The 20,860-nt window shown below is 39.0% G+C and overlaps 1 protein-coding gene across 1 annotated transcript in view; it reads left to right on the top strand.

The window, feature by feature from the left end:
- The window catches only part of hcn2b (hyperpolarization activated cyclic nucleotide-gated potassium channel 2b), a 107,495-nt gene extending 86,912 nt beyond the window's left edge, over positions 1 to 20,583 (top strand). Inside the window, exons 5-8 of the mRNA XM_067968719.1 lie at positions 6,279 to 6,425; positions 7,996 to 8,236; positions 11,295 to 11,459; positions 19,655 to 20,583. Of these exons, the coding sequence (XP_067824820.1) occupies positions 6,279 to 6,425; positions 7,996 to 8,236; positions 11,295 to 11,459; positions 19,655 to 20,583 (1,482 nt within the window). The remainder of the gene's footprint in view (positions 1 to 6,278; positions 6,426 to 7,995; positions 8,237 to 11,294; positions 11,460 to 19,654) is intronic.
- The last annotated feature ends 277 nt before the right edge of the window (positions 20,584 to 20,860 follow it).

Here is a 20,860-nt window from a genome sequence, read left to right as displayed (position 1 = left end):
TCCACAGGTAGATTACAAAACTTTTTTTTTAATCAGCCATCTCTATTAAGTGGCTATTTAGGTACTTGGGAAGTGTAAAAGGAGTGGGTTTTTTTGTGCTTCACAATTGGCTGCTTTCTGTTGCTCCTGGCAGTGAATTTGTGTTTCACAAAAATGTCCACGGCAAAATTGCACAGATCATCCATGTGGATTTGGGTTTGTTAAATTATGTAAAGAAGGACTTCTAATGCTTTATTTGCAAAATAGAGGAGGAAAATATGCACTATGGGATTAAATCACTCAATGCTTGGTGGCTGATCATTCAGTTCATGACACGTGCATTTTCTATTGAAGAATAATCACATTATCCATTAGCGAAATATGTTGCAACTTGGCTAGGGATGAGAAAACTGATATAAATTCAGAGGTTGTTTGGTGTTATCAAAACCCATCAAACCAAGGAATGAACTGAACCACTAAGATTCATTTCTCAATACAGTGGTACTCAATGACAGTAATAAATCAATTTGTCAAGTAACTCCATAGTGACAGTCACTTATTCAGGACAATAACAGCCGTCTATTTTCTTTGTGCTGTTACAGCATCTACTTTATATTGTGTGCTGATTTCTTGTTGTTGGGCACTCAGAGGACTTCACCAGTGAAGCATATACTTTAGGGTGAGCAAGTATGCTGATGGGACTCTATGCAATATTGGCAGCAGTCCAAAAATGCAACATGGTCATTGGGATATCCACCTCCCCGAAATTATCTACTTAAAAACCTTATCACCCCTAATGTAATTTTTGTCCAGGCACCGCTGTTTATCAGGCTAAATCTCCAGAGGCATTATTTGAAGGAAACTATATCAGCACAGGTATAGTTGTTAGTGAAATAATATCAGTTAATACATCCCAATCACACAGAATAATACAATCTACAAATCCTTTGGCAGCTGCTATATATTAAAAAAAATCAAGCATGATTAAATAGAGGTTACCATGTAGATTCTGGTGTGATGAATAAATCCAATCAGTGCAACACAGCTGCAGTCTCTAGTGTGGTGTTGAATGTATACAATGGACAAATAATTAACTTCCATTCTTTTTTAAAAATTGAAAACATCCTTCAATAAAGCAAAAATTAATTGATTGAACCCCACAGCTTGTGGTGATTATGCAGTTGAGGCAGAATTGCAGCATGAAGGATTATGAGTAATGGGTTTGAAAGTGGCTGATGGTGAGATTCTTTTTGATTAATTTTTATTATTTCTTAGGTTGTGAAAAAAAAAGCCCAAAGATTATGCTATGTAATATTAGTGTATAAACACTTAACAGGTTCAATAATTTGTTTACTATTTTAAGGGTGACATTTTATAATGCATTCCAAGTGATTGGGGGGAAGGGTAGAATCTTGTTTATTCATGTGTATTGATGTGTATCTGAGATAAAACACAAAAGGGTTAACTTAAAGAAGGGAAATCCCAGCAGGATTGTGCCATCATTCAAGTAAAGAAAGGAAGTCTATATAAGAATTTCTTCATTTAGGAACAGTACATAAAAAGGAGCCATTTATATCAATTTGACCTGTTGCAGAAATGTTGGAAAAGAAGAAAAGCTGTTAGTTGGTTTAATATTTTCTTACATTTTTGATTATTGATTTTTAGTATTAAAAAACCACCCTCTAGCCCAATAAATTGGTCTTTTAGTTTGATTTTCATTGGTGAGATCCATTTTGTTCACTGGAGTGTATTATAATTTGTATTCATTTTGTTCTGAATATTATATTTTGTACTTCTAAAACATGTAGGAATCATGGAAATAATTATCACATTATTTAATATTTCTGACTTTTGGTTTACTGGGATATTTTTTATGAGTCTTTTTGTTTGGTTTTCATCGTGTGATCTATGAAATAACTGCAATAGCAAATTAAACATGTTTTTAATCACACTCAGCTCACGCCTACGTTTAATGGAGTTAGGTAGATAGAGATGGAGCTTAAAGAAAAATAACAAATGCTGAAACAACACAGACTATCCGTCACAACTGGTCAGATTTGGACTGGCAGTGCCTAATCCTCCCTGTGACAACTTAACTTCTAGGCTAAAGTTTTATTTACAAAGTTAGGTGCACTTGAGTGTTTTAATGCTGATGTGTTTGTTTTTCCCCCCTGTTTGTTTGGATGGGGAAGAGTGACAGCAGCAGTAAGGTACTTGGTCCTGTTGTGCACCTCACAATAGATGAAACTTGTCATGTAGAAAAGTGGTAGCGCCAAGGCACGATCACATGACTGCTGCGGCTAAAGGTATTGGGGGTCATTTTCATTTAACCCACCCAACGGGAAACCGACAGGATTGGATCAGCCGCCCGTTTCACATCCCTCCTGATTTTACTTTGAATTGATGTCAAGGGACAGTAAAATCAGGCGGGGTGTAAAATGGGCGTCTGATCCGATCCCGTCAGTTTGCCAGCAGGAGGGAGGGGTGGAGTTAGGTTAAAATGACCTGCATTGTTTAAACAAATACATAGTACATCATCAGAACATGTCAACCCTCCAAACCTGAACAGTGTAGGGTAGATTTTCTGTACTCAAGCTTGCAGTATGGAGCTTCGCTTGCTGGGAGCACATATGTGGATGCTGCTGGATTTTCCGTCTATTAATTTTAATGGATGGAACATCCTGCATGGCTTGCTAACCTCAGTGTCCAAATACTCCTTATGCACTTTTGGTGGATGAAGCTCTGTGCCAAGTGTACAAATTCATAAAATCTACCTTTACATACAGAGCAATGTATAATATGCTGAGTAGCTCAATATCAGTACTCCTTGTTGGAAATGATATCTTACAAGGATCAAACGCTTTTACGGATAATGAAGTCAGACTGCATAATGCTGTTGTTTAAGTTTTGCTTTTTTATACCCTTGTTATGCTAGCCTGGGCCTCATGAGACACATTAATTAATGTCACCTTCACTAATACCAGCCAGGTAATGCTGACTGTGCGCAGCTGTGTGCTGTGTCTTCCTCCAAAACTCAGACTGCCACGGTGCAGACACATTGATGCCCCGTCGGGCACTGCATTCATGGTGCGGTGCTCTGAATATTTCACAGGAAACTTAAGTATGTAGTGCATGAGACCAGAATAGCCTATCTGCAAGCAGATTATATTTATTTATCAGTACCTCATGCAGTGATCTGCAGGGTCAGATTTGCACTGGCAGGCAGCTCCAGTGTGAGCCCTGGATCATTCTGTTGGCTCTTGATAGAACTGACAACAGCTCTCCAACTCCAGACCACTAATTTGGCTCCGTCTCATACAGGCAGCACAACCAAAGCAAATTCAGATTCAGTAGCTGTGTGCTATCATACATACTGCAGAATTAAGATCAGCACAATAGTTGTAGCATAACAAGGGTGTCGCATTCGAAATTTTTTAACCATTTTTCCACAGAGAGGATTTGGAAAAAAGAGTTACTTTTAATGACAGGTTTTTCAAAGCATGGGGTATTCAGACAATTTTTCTTAAAAGCTGGCAGTTTGGGTAGTTAAGATGCTAATGGTTTTACTTTGATGTTGTTTCCTTATAGAGATAAATAACAAGCAATTTGTTAGCTCATCTCATTAATTGATAAACACCTCACACCCATTGTATTGGAAAGGCTTTGATCTGTAATCATGGCTGTGAACAGCGAGCGATATAAGACAGGGATAGGGACACAAGCAGGCAATGAAGCTCTTTGATAAAGGATGCTGCGCAGGAAGTTAGAGTTTTAAAGAGAAAGTTGTGAAGACTTTCGCCGAGACTAAGAGGTCAGAAATGCTAGGGGATTGCTAGAAGTTATCTTGTTTTAAGTCAAGTAAGGTGATTCAGTGATGAGAGGAAGCATAGAGTGTTCTTTATATTCTATCATTATGCGAAGATAAGTTGTGCTGCTTGAATTAATTGATTTCAATCGTAACAGCTGTACTGTATGTTCGCCTTACTGCGAAAAAAAGCAACTTATGAATTCATATCAAACCTTGTCTGACCAAGTGATTGCTTGGTCCACCTTCAGAGGGATTGAAGAAGCATTTGTGTGACAGGCATGATTGTCAAGGTGGTGCTATTATTACATTCATCGGTTACACAATCTTGCAAGTAGATATTGGGCAGTGTGCGTCAACCATAAATGTAAGACACTCAGACCAATAATGCCATTGAACCTGAATAGGTACCTACGGCAATGGAAATGCAAATCGGGTGGTTTCTATAATGGGCGGCAAATCCACAACATCAGTTTTACACCCGGGACAGTAAGTTGTAAATTTACCCTGTGATCTCTACTGGGGTATTGTGCTCATCAAGGTGAGGGACGTTAGTGCTGGGGTATTCAGCTCTTCCCTTTTTAAGCATCCTGCGTCAGCATCAATCACTCCCTCACATCAGTATAGCACAAGCAGATGCAGAGTAAAGCTCCCTCTACTCTGCCTTAACAATGTGTTTCAGCCCCAACCTGAGATGAGCTAATACTGCACTCGTGTGACATTTTTTTCATTTCTCATACCAGCCATCCCGTGGCCTGAGTGAAAGTGCTAATTACTGCCAAGTTAGGGAGTGTTGTGGTGTAGATCCATATCCACCAGGTATTGAATTCAGACTGACCAAATTCATTTTACATGAGACCATTACAGACAGCAGACAGACTAGATGTTCATCTTATCAGCCAGGTCCCAGAGGTGAAAAGGCCAGCATCTAACCAATTGTACCATCAAGTTCACCAATTGGGATTCTGTAGTCATGGCTGCACCATATCTCCAAGGAAACAGCTGTATATCCTTCCTGCTTCTGTCAAAATGAAAACATATTGATGTGTATTCTTTTCTCTTGGGGGAATGATACCATTTGCATGTTGGTGGAATAATATCCCTTCCTATTTAGAGCTGCATAGGATTATTGATAGACATACAAATGGTTATAAAGATGCAGTCGATGATGCTCTGTACCTTGGGAAAATGAATAATTTGCTAAATGTCTAGCTGCTTCTGGTGATGCAGGTGCCTGCTGAAGCACAGATGGGTGGTAAAATAGGCTTTCAGTTACCTCAACACAGCAGTGAAAATTTCTTATAGCAGTGGTTCGTGATCTCACTCAAGTTGGCTCCTCCTGGCCCCACACCAATATTGCGATCACTGCCGGCCTGTATTCACCCCCCTCCCGTTAACATTCTCCCCACCAAGAATAGAGCTTCGGTCTGATTTTCAGGATAATTGTATTTCAGCCAGTACAATAACATTGTATTATTTATGTATGTGTCTCAAAATGCATGTATCACTATATATTTGTATTGCTGGGTAATTAAAGCCCCTGGTTTGAAGAAAGAAGTGCTGGTTTGAATTTGGCTGGATATGCACTAAGCCACCAAAAGGGATTCTTCGAATTCACTCCTCCTCTAGACAGTAATGAGAAAACAGGCCAGTTGCGCATTAACAATGGGATGTACCTGGGCAGGGAAAAAAAAGAGAGGTTACATCTTTAATTTACTATTATAATAACAGATGGCTAAGATAGAACAATATAAATCTTAATTTGGTGTGATTGCAGGATATTGTTAATGCAACCAAAATAGTAAAAATAATGGAATTATACAGACTCGGAAAGTTACCCTCTTTGTATCCATTATTTTATGAGATTATCTGAAGATGGTAACATTGTCACATTGGTAATATTCTGTCACCATTTGAAAAATATAACAACAATAGAGATAGGATAGGTGTAAAAGTTTAATTGGAATTGGGCTGTGGTAAATTACAGGAGCCTAAGGTTTATTGTTGTGCAACATGTTTCAGAGATGTAGTAGTGGACTTATTGTTGACTCCTGCAGTCCAGAAATAATTTTCAACATAAAGCATGAAATATTTGATTTATAACAGAAGCTTTGAAAATGAGCTCCAGTACACAAATACATAATACGCCTGAGGTGAATTATTGCAAATACAAGTGCTTAAGTATGGCTGTGTTCACGACCTTCTATTCTGCCTGTGATAACCCATTACATGCATTAGAGTATTATAGTTTAGCATAAATATTGAATTATGACCTGGATTTATATTCTCCAAGGTATTAGCAAGTGAGTTGTTTATTACATACCCGTTGACTGCAAATTATTTCTGTCATAAAGTCATCTTTGTTCCCGATTTTAAACATGCCTGTCCCCAGTAAGATTGTTTCATGCTCAGTAATTTTACTTTTCCAATTAGCACTGTTTTCTACTTGACTGAAACTATGCTGTATCCAATGACAGGCTTTCTTTCTGTACAGTACAAGCAAGTGGAGCAGTACATGTCTTTTCACAAGTTACCTGCTGACTTCCGGCAAAAGATTCATGACTATTATGAACATCGTTACCAGGGAAAAATGTTTGATGAGGACAATATACTGGAAGAGCTAAATGAACCACTTAGAGAAGTAAGTTGAAATTTATAAGCACCTGCATGTTATGTATTTTAATTTCATAAACCATTTATGGGCGAGTTCACTATCTTAATTTGTTAGGACATTCAAGTCAATATTGAGACTAATCTGCAAATATCATAGCACCAGATGCTAGCATGAGGCAATGCTGCTGTTCATTTGAACAGCTGACAGTCAGGAGTGTTCAAAGATAGCACTTGTGACAATTTAACAAGATGTGCAAACAGTCCCTGGGGTCTCCAGCTCTCCGTCACCTCCCACGATGTAGTACTCTTTTCACCTGTGCTGGAAGGATGAAAGGCTGACTGAACACTGCCAGATTCTGAGCAGGACCCTTTGGTTCCGAATCCAACACTGCATTTAAAAATAAGAAGAAAATAACAGCAACAAACTGCAATAAGAGATGAAAAGTCGCAATTGCTGGAAGCCAGAAAATGGTGGAAATGCACTGCAGGTTGATCAACTGTTTTGAACCAAACAGTTAACCTATTTTTCTCTTTAGATGCTTATTGACTTGCTGTATATTTCCACTAATTTCTATATTTAGCTACAAGTTATTCAAGTTTCAGTATTAGAGTGGGCAAATCTTCATTATTGCACAGAAAATAAGATGCATTGGGTTGAATAACATATTAAATGATTTTTTTAAAATACCAACCTCAATGAATTCACCTGAAGTCACCTCAGTAACTCTATATAGGTTTAGTTGCTATAGAGAAAAAGAACAGATGAAGATACACACTATTTGTATGATAATATATGTTGCTATTGTTATTCATAGTGGTACTTAAGCTTGGTGTGAAAATATTCAGACATGTTTGCAGCTTAAACTCCGAAACGCTGAAGCTAGACAAACCAAAATTTTGGTTGCCGTGTGGTGCAATGCATGGTCATACCAAATCGCAAAGCCAAGGAGTTGACGTGGTTTTCCATCAACAGTGTTCTACATGGCAAGCTCCTGATCTCTGCTTGACCACCAGGTTGGAGACAAAAGCGTGGATTTTAACTCGCTGGTGGGAGCCGCAGAACTTCCTGCCCGAGACTCTCTGTGCGAAGCCTGACCGATTTTAACAGAAATCAACTCCTGCATATGCACGAATTTTAAAGTGGCAAAAACTCTGAAAAACACAGAGAAAACAAGGGCTACAGATTGTTCGTGGCTGAACGAGAACTGGGCCATGCGCTCAAAAAAAAACTTTCGTTGCCTGGTTTCAATTAAATAAAAGTGATGGCTATTAAAAGAATGGACTATCCTGCTGATAAATAGATGGGTTGCAACCATGTGTGTAGACTTTTGTCTGCTAACCTGTTAGCCAGCATAACTATCTCCAAGGCAACATAGACTAATCAGGATGGTTGCTGGGCGTGGAGACCAGTGCCTCCTCAGAGAATAGCAGCGCAAATTAACTAGAACGGGGAATAGATTTTTTGACCGTGGGAAAATTCTCCACGTGTTCGTGTTATTTCAGTGGAATGTCAAGCACAAGATCTTTTAATGTAATTATTACCATTCTAATGCTGAGACCATCAAGACTGACCATACTTTTTTTATTTTAAAATCCAGGAAATAGTGAATTTTAACTGCCGGAAACTGGTAGCCACTATGCCACTTTTTGCCAATGCGGATCCGAATTTTGTGACTGCCATGCTGACCAAGCTGAAGTTTGAAGTGTTCCAGCCAGGAGATTACATAATCCGCGAGGGGACAATAGGAAAAAAGATGTATTTTATCCAGCACGGGGTGGTTAGTGTCCACACAAAGGGCAACAAGGAAATGAAACTGTCAGATGGCTCATACTTTGGAGGTTTGTGCCTGAGTTCAAATCAAGTTCATTTAGGACTGTCAAATGAAGTACATGTAATGGTTCTGGTAATGTAGTGTTGTGGCACTAGTCACATGCAAAGTGTGAACTTGTGTTTCCACAGTCAGTATTCCACTGTTGCACAATGATTAAGTCACATAAATGGTGCTGATTCCATAATTCATCCATGTTTGCATCACTTCCACTGCTCCCATCTCAGGATGCAAATTTGGGCCAATTAGAGCAGAAGCTGACTGCAGAGTCAGGTGACACTGGAACCTAGTGGCTGCAGGATCAGGGGTTGTAAGCTGATGAATGCTAAGTCAAATGTGCCTAATATCAATTGTTAAGGAGAAATTTTCATCATGCAGCACAGAAATGGATGAATTTCATTCAAGAAAACAGGGCAATCACATCATACGTTAGCACCCCTTTGGAATTTTACTTTTACATTTCTAGAACAAAATATATCCCCCAAAACATGAATTTACCAGGCAATATAGAGACCTATGTAATGGTTTCTTTGTCCCTACTCAACAGGAACAAAAATGGCTATTGAAACTTCCTTAAGCTACAATGGGTTAGGTTTCCATCTGAACCACCTGTGTGTTGAGCGTTGCCTGAGTGGAGCACAGAAAGGAACATCTGGCGGGGAGGTTTTGCACGACCCCAACAGAACCCATTGGATATTCCATTCTGCGCCCAGGCAGTAAAGAGGAAAATCTCCCCCCATTGGTTAATGGTAAAGACCAAATAGCGGCATTTCTTTTTCTGATGGATTTTGAACTGGCTGGTCCAGTGACAGTACTAAACCTGGCAAAAATGCAAAACAACAAATATCAAATGATAAGACACCAATTGCATTCATAGAAACCGGTGTTTGTGTGACTTACTGAAATAAAACAATGCCAATTTTGGCACTTGAAAATTGTGAATGTAACTAAAGTAAACTGTGTCCCAAATGCGGTTGACAGTAAACGGTGTGATTAGGTGACCATTGTAGGGTATATTAATATATTTGAACGGCATTTGAATAAATTAAATAGATAGGCTAAAAAAGTATGGATGGAATTTGCATCGAGTCTACAGTACAGAAACAGGCCATTCGGCCCAACTGGTCTATGCCGGCATTTATGCTCCACCCGAGCCTCCTCCCACCCCTCTTCATGCAACCCTATAGCATACCCTTCAATTCCTTTCTCCCTTGTGTGCTTATCTAGCTTTACCTTAAATGGATCTATGCTATTTGCTGCAACTACTCCTTGTGGTAGAGCATTCCACATGCTAACCACTCTCTCGGTAAAGAAGTTTTTCCTGAATTCCCTATTGGATTTATTAGTGACTATCTTATACTTATGACCTCTAATTTTGGACTCCCCCCACAAGTGGAAACATTTTCTCTACGTCTACCCTATCAAATCCTTTCATTTTCCTGAGACCTCCACCAGGACAATCTTCAGCCTTATCTTTTTTAATATAAATAAATATGAAATAATGGACAAACAGGAAACAAAAACATAATGGATACATGTTCATTGGTAATGGTGGTAAAATGGGATAATTACCCATTATTCACTGAAAGTATCTAATCAGTGCAAGGCCATTGATAAATGACTTAACCAAGTGCTGCAATGCATCTTGGGGACTATTGAGTATAGTTGAATAGGTTATTTTGCTGTAGAGCTGGGAGAAGCTCTTGATCTTCATGGCTCCACATCAAGGTAAGTATAAAAAAGTATAATTTTGGTAGTGCCCTCCAACAGTCCCTTTAAGGACTACTAGTTAAACACCATGTATGATCAGAGCAGGCTCACCACCTGCTCCGCACTGCACTGCTGAATTTCCTAGCCTATACTTAACTCCAGTCTCCCACTATGTGGTTGACTTTTTATGAGCTCAGTTACAAACAAAGTTGGCCATGAAAATGCTTTTGGGCCATTTCAGTTGATCTTTAACAGATGATTCTTAATTTTAACCAATTTCGTTTTAAGGGTTTTCTTTGCATCAGTAATGAGACCCACCTCAATTTGTTGCTCAAGTTTTTTTTCACTGGGAGTGAGGCTCAGTGCACTTTAAGGTTTGCTGGAGTCCTTCTCAAGTCAGGAGCCCTTTGTGACTGCAGGTGCTTTAAACCTGTTCTGCCCAAAGTGCTTTCAAAATAATTGTTTTGTCAACTCATTCAACCTGAAAGTATCGGTTATGACCAAAATATTTTCTTTGAATTCATGTATTTTAAATCAACAGATATAATTAGTTTTAAACAGCTGCATTAGTGTTTCAGTACTATGTTGATTAGCGTATGTGTAGTAGCAGACGTACTGACTAAATCATTTCTCAAGGGATTAACTCTCTGGCCCTTTGAATATCTTTGAGCATTTGAGGTGAAATAAAATAAAACAACCTAATAAGAAATTTTCCTTTCCTATATCTACCAGTGCTGAAAAAAAACAAACAATTATTTCACAAGGATAGAAAATCTCATCAAAGCTAGTAAATTTTTTGATCACCAAAAAAGATTCAGTTTTGTCACAATGGTGCCACAAGCACTAGACCCATTACTTCTGGAAAGTTGTTATTGATGGGTTAAGAGAGGGAAAAGTAACAAAAAAGCACTGTCTGTATTTGGGCTGAACCTGCATACAACCAGGGCATCACGTTGAAACTGAAATGCAGCTAAACTTCCTGTAGAATTCCTTTTCCTTTATCAAAATCACAATGCCAGCAGTAATTAACAGTCATTCAAAGACAATGCTACAATTACAAAAAATTTACTGATGTGGAGATGCCGGTGATGGACTGGGGTTGACAATTGTAAACAATTTTACAACACCAAGTTATAGTCCAGCAATTTTATTTTAAATTCACAAGCTTTCGGAGGCTTCCTCCTTCGTCAGGTGAATTTAAAATAAAATTGCTGGACTATAACTTGGTGTTGTAAAATTGTTTACAAGAAATTTACTGTTGCACCTTTTTCATAACACAAAGCTGGGCAATGAATGGGTTATGGTATTGAGCAAGCTACAACTGTGCTCAACTTTTAATTCTCTGTTCTAACTTGCAGAAATTTGTTTGTTGACAAGAGGCAGACGAACTGCCAGTGTGCGTGCAGATACCTATTGTCGTCTGTACTCTCTCTCTGTGGATCACTTTAACGAGGTGCTAGAAGAATACCCCATGATGCGAAGAGCTTTTGAGACTGTTGCCATCGACAGACTGGATAGAATAGGTATGATATGGTATCCTTAAGACTATTAAGCATCTCTCTCTCTCTTATCTTCTAAACATAATTCTCCCTGAAGATACAGAATATGTTTTTATACAGTAGTGAAAGAAAAGTCATCACATGGTGCAGTTGGCTATATATTCCTAGCTATGCCCTTCAAAATTCGAGGTATCCTAGCAACAGACTGTCTTGTCACAGATAAATTAAACTTCTCTACAAGGAAATAATCCTCTTATACCACATCATTTTTCAATAAATTATTGAATTTATATACATTATGAAGTATTGTATAACATTGAGTATTATTCCGCATGATAGAAGCACCATGTAATTACTTTGGTACTGAATATTTTGCCATTTAAAGCAATATGAATTGCTGATAAATTGAAAACTCAATTATTAGTATAAGTACTTTTCATAGAAATATAAGATGGTATGGGAAACTGAATAGTTATATTCACTGATTAGACAAAGACAGTCTTATACAAGGTTAGTTTTTGTAGCCTATTTCATTACTAACCTGCTCTCTAAATCTCTGCACTCGTTTTTGATGGTGAAGAATGAACTAGGCAAAATTTTTACTTTACAAAGGAAGGTGATTTTATTTGGCATGGGTTGCATTCACTTAAATAAATTAGTTTGCACACAAAAGACCATTAACAGGGTTTTCAATATAATATTATTGCTGTCTTATACTTAATGGAAAAAATGACAGAACCATACAGGATGAAATCATGCTCTGTTATATTAGCATTTGAGTGCTTTAATGAGGTGATGTTAGCTTGGTTCAGCACTCCAGCTCCACTCCATATTTGGACACATAATCAAGGCTAATGAGTACAGAAGGAGTGCTGCATTGTCTGAAGTACCATCTTTCAGATGAGATGTTAAACTTCGGTCCTGCCTACCTGTTCAGGTGGACGGAAAAGACCCCATGCTATTATTTGAAGAAAAGCAGTGAATTCTCCCAGTGTCCTGACCAACATTCCTCCCTCAACTGAAAATAGACTAACTGGGCATTTTTTTCTTTTCTGGGACCTTGTTGTGCACAAATTGGCTCCACATAACAACAGTGACTGTACTTCAATAAAAGTAATTCATTGGCTGCTGAAATGCTTTGGGACATCCTGAGGACATGAAAGGCACTATATAAATAACCTGCATACTAATACCTTGGCTAAAACAGCAAAGGTATTTCATATATATTTGTTAATATGTTCAAATGCTAATATTGCATAGTATGATTTCACACTTTTATAGGCTTACAATAAATCTAATTTATAATAGTATCCTACCTGATTAGGATATGGTGAGAATCTTTGCCAATTTATTTGATTGACTCTTGCCAGTGTAACACATTCAACAATTGCCTCCAAATTCCTATTTGTTAACTTATCAGTTCACATGTTCTTTGGCTTTTATATAGCTGTTTCAAGAGTTATTGCCCATTTTTCCGGATCTTCCGCAGTTCTGTGCATTTAAAAAAAAAATTGCATTCCTACACAACCTGCACCATGTACTGACACACATAAAATGGTGTGTGTCAGTACAGAAAAAAATCCAGAATCATTGACTGGTTATGGATCATATTTTTATATTGTGGGAACTGTTATCTATAATTTTGAACCTATTGCTCTTCTAATCATTATACCAAGAATGTATGAATTTGTGCACTGCCATTATTTTCTTTACTATAAGATATCGTTGTACTTAGCAACGCTTGTTATATCCAAATGCTGCTTTTCTGCTGGGGAAGGGGACATATAGTTCAGCGAAATGAAGCAGGACTTTATCTGGCTTGTGGGTTGAAATATGTCGGTGCCTGTTAGACTGCTGTGAAGACAAAGCCAATGCCTAGCAACCACGGTGAGCATGGGACCGTGGAGAGCAGCAGCTGCAGGTGCTAAGACCCACACAATCAAATTGATTTCCTTAAGCCAGAATTGAGTTGTTGGTTCCCAAGAGTAACTTCCAAAACAACAGCAGAAGCAAAACGTAGTCTTTATTTACTGGCAGCAGCCATCGTTTCTCGTTCATTATTCATTTCAGAGATCATTTCCACATTTCATGGTGGCCTTTATTATTTTCTTTTACATTTACCAAATGCAATGAAACAATTTATAAAATTAATTTTAAATGATTTATTAAATAGAGGCCAGCAAAAGTCTTTGAGTGTAACATGAGACTCCAGCAGCTTTGAGGTGTCTGTATGATTATAATTCACTTTCACAGTCAACCCCACCCCGAATATATTTTCAGTATTTTTTTTAATTAATGGTCCTTTTTTAACAATTCTGAACATTTTCTATTCAAAATTTCCAGCTAGAATACATTTTTTTATTTACCACTAACCACAATCACAAATGTACCACATTTTCCAAAACTTCAGCATAAATAATGGGCTTATCATTGGACCTAAAAATAAGTGTTGAAACAATAAGTTACTTTAAGGTGTGGAATAAATAAAATTGAAATAACAATAAAACTTATGCAAAATACAATTTAAGAAAAAAATCAGAGAGGGTCAGGTGTTGTCATGGTCACTCTCTCTATCCCAGTGTTCCTTCGAGAAGGACTGAGATGAGAACCAATCATTCTCCACAGGAGACATCATTTCACATGGGCCATCTAAATGGAACACAGACCAGAAGCATTTCCAGATCAGCTAGTCTTGGGCTGTGGCTGTGTCATGGGCTGGGAATGAGAGTCATTTCTGAATAGCAACATTAGGCGTGGTGTTTGAAATGAGACAAAAAAAAAGTCTTACAATTCATACAGCTCTCCTTCAATGCCTTTCATACAGACTGATGACAAAGCAGGAAAGTGAAAATGGTCCGAATGGACCCTGAATAGGCAAGAAATTTAGCCTAAATAGCCATTCCTACTTTATGATCTTCTGCCATAATTTTTAATATTTTCTCCATGACATTTGTCATAATTTTCTTCATTTTCTCAATATTTCTGTCAGGTTATAAGTTTCTATGTGGCAGTCATGAAGGGCACAATATAGGATCCTCTTTTTTTGTTTGATAGTACCTGCCAACATATTGATGGTAAAAGAGGAAGTAGCTGCTTCAGGATATATTGCAAATTAAGCAAACAACAATCATGTGAAAAGTAATGTAAAAAGGTAACAAGCAGGTGTCTCTGTGACACAAAATGGTAGGATGATATGTTTCACTTTTCTGCAAATCAAGCTGTCAGTCCCAGCATGCTATCCAAGTAAGGTGCCAATAAGAGAGGCATGACATTTCCCTTCATGGAGTTGAAGACAGAGGGAGAACATAAAATAATTTTTAATCTAAGGTTGGGAAAGGAAATAAAACATTAACACATTTTCCAATGTATTTAAATGCCTTCACATTATCACTGTATTTCTGAAATTGTGTAGAATAAAGATGAACATCAAACCTAAACTGGGCAAAAATTCAGATATTCAAAAAGGTGAAATTCAGACTAATTTAGTTTCAGATTTGTCTGTTCCTTTAAGACCAAATAGTAGCATGCATGTGCAGAGAGGCAAAATGACCTGCAAACATGCAACACTATTTTGTGTTATGATAAAAAATCTTTGCATGCTGAGTAACTGTAATTGCCTGGGAATGTCTACAAAAAGGTATGTGTCATTTTATTTAGAAGGTTTACAAATCTGCAAAGGATGTACAAAAAATTGATAGAGGGAGAAAATACAATATGAGAGTAAACTGGCAAAAAATATAAAAACAGACTGTAAGAGCTTCTACAAGTATGTAAAAAGGAAGAGAGTAGCAAAAGTAAACGTGGGTCCCTTAGAGGCTGAGACAGGAGAAATTATATTGGGGAATAAGGAAATGGCAGAGACGTTGAACAAATATTTTGTATCTGTTTTCACAGTAGAGGACACAAAAAACATACCAGAAATAGTGGGGAACGAAGCGACTAACAAGAGTGAGGAACTTAAAGTAATTAATATTAGTAAAGAAAAAGTACTGAAGAAATTAATGGGACCAAAATCCAACAACTCCCTTGGACCTGATGGCCTACATCTTAGGGTTCTAAAAGAGGTGGCTACAGAGAAAGTAGATGCATTGGTTGTGATCTTCCAAAATTCCCTAGATTCTCAAATGGTCTCTGTGGATTGGAAGGTAGCAAATGTAACACTGCTATTCAAAAAGGAGGGAGGGAGAAAACAGGGAACTACAGGCCAGTTAGCCTGACCTCAGTAGTCAGGAAAATACTGGAATCCATTATTGAGGCTGTAGTAATGGGGCACCTAGAGAATCATAATATGATTAGGCAGAGTCAACATGGATTTATGAAAGTGAAATTGAGTTTGACAAATTTATTGGAGCTTTTTGAGGATGTAACTAGCAGGGTAGCTAAAGGGGAACCAGTGGATGTAGTATATTTGGATTTTCAAAAGGCATTCGATAAGGTGCCACATAAAAGGTTGTTACACAAGATAAGGGCTCATAGGGTTGGGTGTAATATATTAGCATGGATAGAGGATTGGTTAGCGGACTGAAAACAGACAGTAGGAATAAACTAGTCATTTTCAGGTTGGTAGTCTGTAACTAGTGGGGTAGTCTGTAACTAATGGGGGAGTCTACAACTAGTGGGGTAGTCTATAACTAGGATCGGTGCTTGGGCCTCAGCTATTTACAATCTATATTAATGACTTGGATGAAGGGTCCGAGTGTAATGTATCCAAGTTTGCTGATGATACAAAGCTAGGTGGGAAAGTAAGCTGTGAGGAGGATACAAAGAGTCTGCAAACAGATATGTACAAGTTAAGTGAGTGGGCAAGAAGGTGGCAGATGGAGTATAATGTGGGGAAATGTGAGGTTTTTCATTTTGGTAGGAAGAATAGAAAAACAGAATGTTTTTAAATAGTGAGAAACTATTAAATGTTGGTGTTCAGAGAGATTTGCGTGTCCTTGTACATGAAAGACAAAAAATTAACATGCAGGTACAGCAAGCAATTAGGAAGGCAAACGATATGTTGGCCTTTATTGCAAGGAGGTTGGAGAACGAGTAAGGCAGTCTTGCTGCCACACCTGGAGTACTGTGTACAGTTTTGGTCTCCTTACATAAGGAAGGATATACTTGCCTTCGAGGCGGTGTAACAAAGGTTCACCAGATTGATTCCTGGGATGAGAGGAGAGATTAAGTAGAATGGGCCAATACTCTCTGGAGTTTAGAAGAATGAGAGGTGACCTCATTGAAACATATAAGATTCTTAGAGGGCTTGACAGGGTGGATGCCAAGAGGCTGTTTCCCCTGGCTGGAGAATCTAGAATGAAGAGGAATAGTCTCAGGATAAGAGGTTGGCCATTTAGGACTGAAATGAGGAGGAATTTCTTCACTCAGAGGGTTGTGAATCTTTGGAATTCTCTACTCCAGAGGGCTGTGGATGCTTAGTTGTTGAGTGTATTCAAGGCGGAGATCGATTGGTTTTTGGACTCTAAGGGAATCAAGTGATATGGGGATTGGGTGGGAAAGTGGAGTTGAGGTTGAAGATCAGCCATGATCTTATTGAATGGCGGAGTAGGCTCGAGGGACCATATTGCCTAGTCCTGCTCCTATTTCTTATGTTCTTATTAGTTTGAGTCTCTAATGATTGATTGGGGTATTTTAACCAGTTTTCATGGGAAGGGGTTGGAGCGTATCCATTTTCCTTGGTGGTTTGATAAGAGATGCTGGAAGTAGACCTGAAACCATAGACGCCTGGTGATGGGATTGCTCATGATCCCTAATTGGCTAATGAGATGAAGGGGACTCCAAACTCTTGGCAGTCTTGTGACAATACATGTCCAGATCATTGGAGATACATATGTGCATATGTTTTTATATATATACAAGATCAGTTAGCACTTGCATTATAAATTTCTATGCCAAAATCCATAATGGAAACTACCTACTGTGTAAACTGGTCGCATTGTTATTACATCCTCCCACCAATAGTGGTGCTGAAGCACTTCGGTTTTGTGTTTCCCAGATCCTCAGCATATGCTGCAGACACACTCCAATGCTTCAACCAAATCTACTCCTCTGCTTCCCAAATTGCTGTAAGTTTTGTCAAAATATTAAATAAAAATATGGACAGAGTGTTTGACTTCAAAATTATGCCTGCACACCCTGGTCCAATTATTCCCCACCCATTAAACCTGCTTTACCTGGAGATGACACTTAGTCTCGACTCCCCATGTGCAATACCATGGGAGATTGTCTAATATATATACTTTAATCTCCTGTGATGTTACACACTGGGAGAAGTGAGGTTGGAGGGTGCAGGATAATTGCACCAGAACATGCAGACGTAATCCAGTCCCATTTTACAGTCATACAATCTGACCTTATCTTTATGTAATACTTTGATTGAATATTATTATTTACAGTTAAATAATGAAACTTACGGCAATTTGGGAATCAGGGAGGTAGATTTGGTTGGAGTGTAGGAGTTTCTGTGCAGTACGTGCTGAGGAGCGAGGAGATGCACAGTGCCACTACTTTATTAGTTTTTGTTTGTGTCCAACTAACTTTGAAAATTTCTATGGCAATTTTTTAGCTGCAGGATCTACATATTCATGTCCGAATAATTCAGTGAACGCCTGAAAAATAGAATCTTGCAGTCAAGTCACTGCTGTCAGAAACTGTGTATGAGATGGCTATATTTATAAAGATGCCATTATCACTTTTTGTTAAGGCTGCCCTGAATAATTCCAATTGTAGTCAAAGTTCTGTTTGAACTATTCCGTTACCTTTTACCATATTTATGCAATGATGTATCGATTAATAATAACTGAAAAATTAAAATTGGTTAGCTCACTGACCTTTCACCTCTGGAACCTGGGTTTGAATCCAGCCCGTACTAACTGGATGAATGTTTCCTCTATCTGTATGGGCCCTATGTGAATTAAGTTTGGGCAGTCTTATCCCTGCCACTAGTAGGCATGGGCCCACAGCAGAAAATTGCCCTTAATTTGGCACTAATTAATACTGAATTGGCAATCTTATTCAGAGAGGCCAAGGGATGACGAGTGTAAATCAGATCAGCCATGATCTGGTTGAATGGTGGAACATGCTTGAGCAGCTGATGGCCGACTCCTGTTCCGATGTGTGGGAAATTGAAAAATGTCACACTGGTGCAACAGAACTGTTCTTTGGAGATTCGTTGAAGTACATTGTTCTGGCAACTGACTTTGTTGTAGGTGACCTGGGGAGTGCTTATAAATGCTAATCAAGGTCTTATGCCAGTACCAGATGTGAGTGGCCGAATGGTGGTCCTTCCAACCTTAAAGGGACCACTGGAGGCCAGTGCCAAAAAAGCCCAGAAATGTTTTGGGGGGTGGGTGGGGACATTTGTGGGACCAAGAGGGGTGGGAATGTTCCTCCTGGCCCCACAGCTACTGTGGCCTGCAACCTCATGTGGTGCACCTTTCTGCTTTTACTAATCAGTTCCGGTTCAGCTCACCCGTAGAGCAGCAGGGTTTCCTGCAGCCTCCTTTGCCCACCACCCTCCCTCCCCCCCCCCCCCCCCCCAAACCACAATGCAGAACTCAATGCTATTTCAGGCAGCTTGGCCAAAATATGATGATGAGGCCCAAACCTGAAAATGGTTCGGGCATTCCATCGCCAGCATCAGGCAGGTATGCAACCGCTCTGCCGACTTCACACCAATTTTGGATGGAATTTGAAATTTCCCTCCAACCTATATTTTCCTAGAAGTCTACACAAGTCTATCTGAATGTTCTGGCATCAGCAGTATTCAGTTTAATTTAAATCATAGAATCATAGAATGATACAGCGCAGAAGGAGGCCATTCAGCCCATCGTGCCTGTGCCGGCTCTTTGAAAGAGCTATCCAATTAGTCTCACTCCCCTGTCCTTTCCCCATAGCCCTGCAATTTTTTTCCCTTCAATTATTTATCCAAATCCCTTTTGAAAGTTATTTGAATCTGTTTCTATCATCCTTTCCTGTAGTGCATTCCGTATCATAAGAACTGCTGCTTAAAAAAAATTCTCCTCATTTCCCCCCTGTCAATTACCTTAAATCTGTGTCCTCTGGTTACTTATCCTTCTTCCACTGGAAACAGTTTCTCCTTATGTACTCTTTCAAAACCCTTCATGATTTTGAACACCTCTATTAAAATAATATTGATAAGAAAGCTTTTAGCTTCATTAAACTGTTCTAACATGTAATTTGTTAATTCTCCACAGGAAAGAAAAATTCTATTTTGCTGCACAAAGTCCAGCATGATTTAAACTCTGGTGTCTTCAACAACCGTGAGAATGAAATTATACAGGAGATTGTGAAGTATGATAGAGAGATGGCTCAGCAAGTGGAACTTCAGAGGCCTCTTGCCATGTCTCACACTCCTCCATTTCAAGGAGGCTCCATGTTCAATTCCCAAGGCCAACTTGCTAACAATTCGGCAATTGCTACTCTCCAACAGGCTGTAGCAATGAGTTTCTGTCCTCCATCTACAGGCCTTTTCATTGGGTCTGTCGGTGTGCAATCACCCAGGACAGTCAGGCGGTTGCAGCCTGTTCAGAGTGCAGCAAGTCCACTTTCAGTGTCCCCTGGTCAACAATCACAGACACAGCAACAAGTGGCTTCTATTTCATCAAGTCCTTATCCTTCTGCTGTCTCCAGTCCTCCAAACCAAAGCCCATTAACAAACCGAACTTTCCAATATGGATCACAGGCTCAATCGGGCTCGCAGCTGTCACTAACGCAGCAAACTGCATCCAGCCCTTCCCAGCGTCCCGCGGCTCATAAGAGTACACAGGCATTGCATACTAGCAGTTTATCCCAAGAGGCAAGACTACTGTCTGCTTCACAACCCTCCTTGCCTCATAATATTTCCCAGACAGTAACCTCCAGTCCACCGCAATCAACCAGAGAATCAACATCATCAGTAGGGGGTCAGATGTCTGTGCAGCCAAGCACAGGAGGTCTCCAAGGATCAATCCGAGGACCTGTCCCACCAAGGATGGCTCTGACCCACCAAATGTCCACAGGTGCGATATTTCAAGCACCAGGGATGGCCACTGCACAACAGGACTCGAGTGTTCCCAAGAAAGATTCTGTTGTATGTGTTACAGATACGGACATAGGCAAATCAAGGCTTTCCTCCAACTTGTGACATTTGGGGCATTGTGCTCTTTTGTGGTAAATGAGAAGAAGTTTATAGTTCAAGAAGAGTTAATAGCTGGTTTTGTGATCCAAAAAAGAATTGCTGCTGGTTACTGCACATCTTAAATTAATTGCACATTCTGCCCTGAATTACCATCGTACAGAAGTTCCAAATTTGTGCAAGAGTTCAAATGGAGATGTACATAAGCTCAGCATTCTTTAATATAGTTATCAGCTTTTATTTCTATTAACAATTTGTCTGTGATAGATGCATTAGGAGTATTTAA

The sequence above is a fragment of the Heptranchias perlo genome, chromosome 29 (genome assembly GCF_035084215.1).
Source record: "Heptranchias perlo isolate sHepPer1 chromosome 29, sHepPer1.hap1, whole genome shotgun sequence".
NCBI lineage: Eukaryota > Metazoa > Chordata > Chondrichthyes > Hexanchiformes > Hexanchidae > Heptranchias > Heptranchias perlo.
This window is presented reverse-complemented; position numbering and strand designations above follow the sequence as displayed.